The sequence below is a fragment of the Polistes dominula genome, unplaced genomic scaffold, assembly GCF_049000335.1.
Source record: "Polistes dominula isolate Pdom_NZ unplaced genomic scaffold, Pdom_raw_medaka contig_386, whole genome shotgun sequence".
NCBI classification, from domain to species: Eukaryota; Metazoa; Arthropoda; class Insecta; order Hymenoptera; family Vespidae; genus Polistes; species Polistes dominula.
The window spans coordinates 351,255-360,887 of NW_028300979.1; the positions used below are offsets into that span (position 1 = coordinate 351,255).

The 9,633-nt window shown below is 29.0% G+C and overlaps 1 protein-coding gene across 1 annotated transcript; it reads left to right on the forward strand.

Annotated features, from left to right (window-relative positions):
- Positions 1–1,224: 1,224 nt before the first annotated feature.
- Positions 1,225–4,434, forward strand: LOC149032311 (uncharacterized). Its single transcript, XM_089173371.1, has 6 exons — positions 1,225–1,407; positions 1,804–2,111; positions 2,238–2,361; positions 2,438–2,467; positions 2,548–2,645; positions 2,737–4,434. The coding sequence occupies exons 2-6, from the start codon at positions 1,931–1,933 to the stop codon at positions 3,126–3,128; spliced, it is 825 nt and encodes a 274-aa protein (XP_089029497.1). The 5' UTR covers positions 1,225–1,407; positions 1,804–1,930; the 3' UTR covers positions 3,129–4,434.
- The last annotated feature ends 5,199 nt before the right edge of the window (positions 4,435–9,633 follow it).

The window sequence follows — 9,633 nt, forward strand, 5'->3', positions numbered from 1 at the left end:
GACGCGAAAAACAACTAATCGAATTATTTTTATCTATTTATTTATATTTGGTTGGATACTTATATATATTAGTGTTTATCTTTTAAATGAAACGACCCATCGACGGTTGTTTAATAATTTCCATATGACACCAACGTGGTGCTACCGCTCGTATTGTGTTAAGATTCTTCCTTATTAATTAAATATTTGCATTAAATATTTTATTGATATTTTTTTTAGGCATTTTGTTTATTAGAATATTTATCAATTTTGTCGGATAATGAAGGGTTTTAAGATAGGACATTAAAATTTCTTTTTATTTTTTAATGGTTTCTTATCAAAAATAATTTATGTTAATAGGTCCTGGAGAAATCTAAAGTATGAACAGAAATATATAATATAAAATATATATGCAATAGTTTAGATGTAAATGTAATAATGAATATGCATTATTACATAATTTATGATTAGATACGTGACATTTTGAAAAATATATATTTTTAATAATCAATATAATTTACGTGTTCATTATTAGGTTATTACATTAAACATGTGTATTTTTATTATATTTAAATTTTCATTTTACTAATTGAAATGTAATTGAGTAAGTAAAAACAGATGTCTACTTTTACCGACCGGATAGCTTGCTAAGTAAGGTAAACTCCTAACTTATCAATAAGGAAGTTAAATAAATTCCATAAATTGAACGAAGAATATGGAAATATATAGAACATTTCAAGACGATTTTTCATGTAAAGAAATTATCTTAGCATCGGAACAAGCAATGGATGATAGTACGTAAAATACTGTATTTTTTGATAGTATTGTACCCATCTTTGATAGCTTGCAAAATCCTCGCTTTTAGTATGGATCCTGTAGGAGGAATGCGCCATTCATATTCAGCTCATGTGCCATTGGCTGAAAATTTTGGGGGACCGCTTGAGTTTATAATAAATTTTTCGTGTAACCTATTCTATTTTAATATAAATTTTTAATTATCATTAAATATAGTTCATTTTTTTCTGTATTTGATGCAATTCATTATTTCATAATTATTTCAATGTTTGAACCATTCGCGCGCAAAATCGAGTTCCGGTCCCCCAGCAACGTACATGGCGCATCCATCCTACAGGATCCCTTGTGCTTAGTACATACTATCGCCCACTAGAGGTTCCGGTGCTAACTAAAGTTATTTATACGAAAAGTGGTTTGTTTCCTGATCTTTAATAGCAGTACTGAATGAATAGTTATTTTTCAATGTGACGAGATTACAATAGTTTGAATAAGTGATTTGTTAGGACATTGTTATTATTAGTAGTAATATTTAATTTTTTGTTTAATAAAAAAGACAAAAGAATAATACACAAATGAGTAATTTAACTATTTCCTATCAATCTCTCATGGATATATCAGTGCGGAATGTATTCGGTAAGAGGTTATACAATTTTTATTGAACAATTGATATATTAACACTAGAACTACCGACTGGTCAAAATGACCGGTTGTATCATTTGTTAACAAGATTTTGTCTTGAAATTTTATTTAACATTTGGTTTGGTAAAAATAATAATATAACAATTTTTGGTAGTTCTAGTGTTAATCTTTTAATGTGTTCATAGGTTTAATTTATTTTTCTATTAAAGAATAAATACATTATTTTTTATTTCTTATTAAAGGATTCATCAATTTATGTAAAATTTTCTATATGCATGCATCTTTTTGATTTAACATTAAAGACAAATTCGTGTATTAATGTTCAGTTGACAATTTTTAAAGTTTTAAATAGAAATAAAATATGAAGACTTATTGGGCCTTTTTTTACAGTCGGGAATATCTCGTGCAAAGCAACCGTGGAGAACTTAAAAGATATATTCAGCAAAGTTGGCCCAGTACTTTCCTTTAAGTAAATCTTCTCTGAAATAAATATGCTTTATTACAAACACAGTTAGTAATGCGAATAGTGGATTCTCATTCTGCTGTTAGTATGCTACGTAAAGGTAATCCAAACCTAAGCGTTTTGACACCTTCAGAAAAGCCAGCAATACATGAGATTCCACTTCGTATCGAAGAACCATCGGCAGAAGCAAGACCTACACTAGTAGTTGCCAATCCTTCTGTACCTATTTTTGCAGGTATTATTACTATTAATTAAGATATTCAGTATAACTAGGAATAAAAAAATTTAGGCAATTAATTTATATCTTTAGACTAAGTTGTAAAAATTCGAACATTGGATACACAGATCGATCCTCATTTAGCAAGATTAGATCAATCTTCGAGAGGACCACCGCAAACCCAAACAACTCCGGTTACCGTACCACCAATTAGAATTACTACTGCTGACCCTAGGGTATCTCCTACTACTTTTACTCTACCAGATAAGTTAGTATATTATCAAAACTCAATTATCATTTGTATTAATTAAACAATATACTCAAATATATATTATTTTTTGCAGCAACCTTCCTGTAGTAGAAGGAGTTGAAAGGTATTGTTAATGTTTTCAAATAATTATTACCTAATAATTCTTATTAATTATATTAATTTAATTTTTTATGACTTTTTTAGCTTTTACCGTGATCTAAAAGTTAATGAATTTTGTAGAGATCCAAGAGATTCAAGAAATCCTCATATGTCTATTGATCCAATAATCGCTAAACCTACTCGTAAGTTTTTATATATAAATATTGCAAATCAATATATGCAAAAGATTTTATAGATAAATATCTTTCTTATATAGATGTGATGATCTTACAGCTCCTGTAACCGTAAAACCTTCTACCATAACAAGCACGTCTCATCATATAGCAGCAGATTTTACAGTTCCACCACCACCTTTGGTTGTTACGAATACGAATAACGGTGTACCTCCTACCACCGCTCTTACAACATTTACAAGTACTCCTACTTCTAGACCTGTGAGGGGAATGTCGCCAGCAGCTAATATACCAAACAGTGCGTTGGATAAAGAAAAGGTATGTAAAAAGACAACTCTCTCAATAATACACAACAAAAAATATTTCTATATGTATCAAAATATCAATTTATTTCTAATTATAGTCAGAATTAATATCTATAGTATTACTTTTATCAAACGAACAAATGGCCATGCTTCTACCAGAACAAAGGCAAAGTATTTTACTTCTTAAAGAACAAATTGCCAAAAGCCAGCGTTAACAATATATTATATTAGTATTATCCTTTATAAAAGTATACTAGTCTACAGTATACTAGTAATTTTCTTTATAAAATTAATATAAAATACTCAAGAAAAAAGAAGATTTGTTACGCTTACTTCACAATAATGAAAAAAGAAAGAAAGAAGAAAATGAAAAAATATAATTTTTCCTGTCGAGATAAGATGTGTAGATATTGGCGGCTTCTGAGACACACACACAAAGTACCGCTTAGATTGTAGACTACTACACTACTACTATAGCTAAAGGAATACATATCTATGTGAAATTTCAAATCGCTTTTTGTATACCAATAGCTCAAATATATACGTTAAGTTTAAAGCCATAATGAAAATTATCGTGAACTACTACAATTATGCAAGATATATAAAGAATCGGTGGACCAATCGGGAACCACTTGACAATCCTGTTAGAAGATATGTATATCAAATAGCGATAAGTATACCAAGTGCTCACAATCAGAGTTAGTAGTTTACACTTAACGCTTTTCAAAACTCTTAAATAGTTTGAATTGAATTTTCATTTAGTTACTTTTGCAATTTAAAATTTGTAAAATTTTTTTCTGCTATCTGAGACCCTGTTTTGTCTTTTACATCAAAAAAACCCTTTTGAAAATGTTTAAAGAGAATATTAAGAAATCTAATCTGTTAAGATTGAACCCCTTTCAACAATATATGCAAGGATGAGAGAAAAATGAGAGATAAAGAGTGTGTGTGCATGTGTATGCAGGAACATTTCTGGAAGTATCTATTGGAGTCGAGTAAATGCCTTAATTAAATGCGTGCAGCAATTGAATGTGAATATGAATGCGTATGAAATAGCGTCGCGACCTAAAGGAAACGAGCGCGTCTCATCGTGTTTGAAATACTACATCATCAGATAATATTGCTTTGTGCAATATGAATGCTCCTGAGTCTGCGAATATTTCCGGTCAGGAAGTATCAAAATATTCAGTCTTTATCTTATCCGAAATGGTCTGGAGATTTCGATAAAAAACATAGAAAGTAGCGATTACCAATAATAGGTATATAAAAGCGACGAACTCTTACACTTATAAATATGATTTTATTACAAAAGTGTTACATGTATATATGTTACCGCTAAAGCTCAAAAATCGTTTATGTACAAATTACTAATCTAATATGTGGATTAATGAATATGCTTTTTTAAAGTGCGAAATCAAGAGTCTTCTGCATTTTACTATCTTACATCTTGTTAATTAATAAAAAAAAAAAAAAATAATTTTTGGATCGCACTAATAAGTAAGCAAAATAATATCGAACGTTTTGCAAAGTCATTTCTTTAATTGTAACAATATTTTAAATAATTTGATTTTTTTTTAATATAGTTTTTGAAATAATTAGTGATTGATTCTATAAATTAATTTTTTTGATTGTATTAAACTTAATCTTTTAGATATCGAAAAATAAATAAATAATATTATATTATTTTTACAATTACAAAAACATTGCTGTTGTTCCAGCAAAAATCTTATTTTCACTTTAACGAGTAACTAGTAGGTAATATATAGATTATCTGTGAATATTTAACAGTTTATCCAGAAGTTAAGCTTATCACGTAATATACACCTAATTTAAGCGGTCCTTTTTATACACATGGATTTTTTTTTACTCGAAAAATTATTTTTATTGTAACGTTCCAGTTTATTTTCTGTTTTTATCTGATATTCTTAAAAGTTTCGTATTCGAAGATCAGGAAGTGTTTGCTTTGTGTTAGTTCCTAAGCCAATGAGCTTCGTTAGCGTTGGTATAAGTATCCAATAAGGAACAAAGTTCGCATATCCTAAAAACGATTCGTTGTTAAAGGAAAGTAACCGGTTAAGGGAGTGAGGACAAGCATAGGTTTATAAATAAGATCAGAAAACGAAGCGTGCCATTTCATTCGTTGGTAGGTCTGTAATTCTTTTGTATTATATCTGTGAAATTTTTAATCAAGATTGATCAATGATGTAAAAGTATAAATTTAATAATAATCAATTTTGAGATAATATATTTAAGTAAAATTAAATATTACTCGCGACTAGTATTATCTTATTATTGGTTTTTGAAAATGTGTGTGTGCTAGAGGTCCAATCCACGAGAGCTACTACAAAAAAGGGTAAGAATCTTATTAAAATTCTTAACAAATTGCATACCGCATTTTATTATCTCATAAGCTACATATTTTTTGGTGCTCTTTTGTGTATATTAATATTACACTTAATTGAAGAATATTACTATAATCATAAAATTCATTTTCGTTAAAAGTATTATTTAGTATTTAAAGCTGTTTTCATTACAAATTATAATATACGATTTTTGAAATAACTAAATGCTGAGCAACAATAGAAAATTTTATAAGGTAAGGTATATAATATATGTAGGTAACCCTCCTATAACACGGTTGATAGGTTCCTAGAAAATACCGTGTTGTGTGAAACCGTGTTCTATGAGACTTTTGTTTTCAGGCCTAAGAGATGAAAAGAAATACTTTCCGCAATACTGCTATCTTTAAGACGGCAAGCCTCTTCGCAGCTGTAGAAGTACATTGTTGGGCAAAGTTTTTTTTGAAAGGAAACTGTGGTATAGGATACTGTGTTACAGGAGGGCTACAGGTATATCAAATAGTAAATTATATATATAAGACCAAAATAGGAGTGTTTCAAAAAGAATGTTCAAGAATAGCACGAGTAGTTGTTCTGAAAAAGAATTTATTACTACATTAACTTTATTTTATTATACACAATATTTACAAAAAGGAACAATTTAATATTACCTGAAAAGAAAAACGACAATTATGTCTATTCCTCACCTTTTACACACATTTTCTTAGTCTATTAGATCAATCTTATTTAAATATTCAATCAAAATATATTTACTAATTAGGTATAATATACACTGGTACTTTCATAAAATTTCGCGGAACATGGGTTAGAACCACTGCGGTTAAGCACATACACGCGCGCACGCCACACACACTTTTTCATATATTTGTACTCACGCTATGACAAGGTGACAAAAAAAAAGAAAAACATTTCTTGTAGCTTTACTCTTCTGTTTTATATACGCACATTTTCGTAAGACACGAAAATATGATTCATCCTGTTTATTCTTGAATTTATTTTATCATTACAATTATTTAGGTTTTATTTTTTGATCAAGACTTTCATATCTTGATCATAAATTGGCCACTCTATTTTGTCATACTTTTATACGCGGTCAAATATTTCTACAACAGTTCAAATTCCGATACCGAATTAAACTTACAAGATGACATTCCGGATGTCTCATCACGGATTTTCCACCAAAAACTTTCCCTACAAAGAATCGAACACTAATCGTCGAAGTGAGAAGCAAGAACATGGTATATTTACGCTTCAACGCCACTTGATAAAAGTTTATGTTTAAAAAAACATAAGATAAAGATAAGAAGAAGCGAATTTTTAAAAGTTCTTTTTCTCAAAATTGATTGGGCATTTTGTTGAGATACTTTACCACGAGTAAAAAGGGAACCAAAATCTATCGTCCTGCAAAATTTGAACAAAATCCGAGAGGGCAAGACCTTGCGCTGTCCTTGTCAGTGGTGAAACCTAATAAAAAGTATCAGGTAAGAGAGTAATCATATTTTTTTAATATATCTCGAAAAGTAAGGGATATAATATATCTTAGTACTTGACTTTTTTTGTAGCAAAGAAAATTGTCTATAAAACATAATTAATAAAAAATCGCTTTATCTCGCTTACTTTTGAGATATTTTCAAAAATCTATCATGCTGTCATAGATGCACGCGAGACTCTCGAGCTATAGAGAATATATAAGAAAAAGTGTTTTATCGCGTTATACTGTTTTCATTGGGACGAAGCCAACAATAGATTGTCTATCTGTCTTGCACACATGTAAGCTAAGAGTTTGCGCATGCGTGCCATGGCGACCTACGTCACAATGAGTAAGAGCAAGATAGCTTCATTTTCTGTTTCTTTCTACAAAGGCGTAGGACTAAGGGACTAATTACATGTCTTTAAATTGGGATATTTCCTGCAGGTAAAAATCTATAAATATAAAACCAACACCAAAATTTAAAAAATAAACTAAAAATTTATATGAAAAAGAAAACTTTTTTAACTAACCCGTTTTAAGAGAAATATCGAGCAAAAACCGTTTTCACCCTTTGATTTTTAATAAAAGGGATAAAAAAAAATTATTTTCCCCTACGATTGTTCTTTGTAATTTTTTAAAGATAAAAAAAAAATTTAAAAAGTCCAATTTTTATATTTTTTATTAAATTTTCATTTTTCTAGTACTTTGAACCGTCGTAAAGGTGAAATAGTGCGTTTTAGGGAGAAAAATGGTCCGAAAGAGATAGGCCTAAAATTTTATGCCTACAACTTTTATTTAAAACTTTTTTTTGATATTTTCAACATATAATCCAAAAATCGTATTTCGGGGTAGTTTTTAAATTTTTTTCACTCCTTTCCGGTGGTTGAGAACTTTTCTTCTTTGCCCACAGTTTTGTACGCATTTTTTTTATTATTTTCATATTTTTTTTAGCCGTATAGGCAAAAAACCCGATTTCACGGCTATTTTGACCGGACTATTCATAAAGATTTCTTGGAAAGCTTTAAGTCTTTCAAAACGATTTCTAAAAAATATTTTTACAAGGTGGAAAAGTCTGCGTTTAGAAACTTGCTAAGGATTTCTAGAAAGGTTTTTGAAAGATTTTTAAAAATCTTATCACCATATTTTGCAAAAGATTTCTAGAAATATTTTTGAAATGTTTTTTTAAAACATGGTGATAAGATTTTAAAAATCTTTCAGAAACCTTTTAGAAATCCTTAGCAAGTTTTTAAACGCGGACTTTTCCTCCTTGTAGAAAGGTTTCTTGAAATCTTTCAAAAATTTAAATACAAAGCAAAATTACAAAATTTATTATTTTTGGAATTTTCTTGCTTTTTAATAAATAATGCAACATAAATTTAAACAAAGCTACATTTGTTTATAAAAATACATTTATTTTTTTGACAGGGAGTTTATTTTTATATAAAAAGCTAAAAAATAAAATAATAACTATATTTATTCTGTGTCACTGTCACAGAGTGCGCTTAACTCCAATGGTGGGAAACCTTTACTTGTGGAAGAACTATAACAAAAACAAATGGATTCGTTTATATTATAAATTACTTTCATGTACAAGGAATTTATAAAAAGTTACAATCAAAATAATGATTAATTTTCGCGCTATTAATTAATGTTTTTACATAAATCCGTGCGTGAAACCTGCTTTAACGTACAGCTGTTTTTTGAAAAACGCTTTTTGCATACGTCATTGCATAAAATACGATTCACAACTTCTGTTAACATCTTTTTTTATCTATGTTACAAAATTTATTTTTTAAGCCTTCTAGATTTTTTTCTAAGTCGTGTTCTAGCTGAATCGAGCCAGGAAGAAACGCTTTCTTTCATTGTATTTTTGTTTTACGGCCTCTGTTACAATATTAAAAATAACATATATTAAGTTATCATTTTATACTTGAAATTGAAAGAATATTCATTAGAACTTAAAAGCAACGTATCATAAATACATTTACATATCATGAGATTTTTGAAGCACTTTCGGTTCATTCGTAATTTTATTTATTCCCTGACCCTTATAGGAATATTCAACTAAAACTTTATTTGTAATGAGCCTTGACAAAATTGTATTAATGCTATGTTGTGCATTTTTGCTGCCAAAATACTTTATAAATGTGATCTATAAAATTGTTAATAAGATATCAAGTTGATACATAATTGACTTTTATGATTGGGAAATGTTATTATAAATAAATTATAAGATGCACAAATGATGATAAAGTTGAAAATAATATTATTATTTCTACTGAAAAGTTATAAATGGTAAAATGATTATTAATATTTATTTTATAAAAAAACAATTACCAAAGCTAAAGCATTTTTCTTTTTTAACAAAGCTGCTTCTACGACCTCCATTTTTTTTTTGCTTTATTATCCACAGGAAAGAAAGATTCTACAGATATTCTACCTTCATCGGACAAGTCCGTGTTGGATGCTTCTTACTCTCTATTCTATTAGATTTTAAATTTTGCATTTTTCGTTGTAAATTACTTACTGAATTATCAACTTTGTTTAAACGTTCTGCCACTATATTCAGTGCTTCTGCAAATAAATTAGTTTAGCATTATAGCTTGCATTATAATTGAGTTAAATCTTATATTTAAAAGGGCAACGAAAATAATTATAATTTTTCATGAAATTTTTGAGTTCAGTACAATTATTAGTGTTTAGGGTGTTCCGTGCGAAGGAGAGTGAAGCCGCATAGTCTGGTTTCCGTTATTCTGGCCAAGGCGAAGGTAGTTTCTCGTGTGGTGAGCGAGTAGACTGTAGGTGCACGGGAGTCGTTGATGTCGGAGATTTTAACAGCGGGTCCTTCATATGAGGATGTC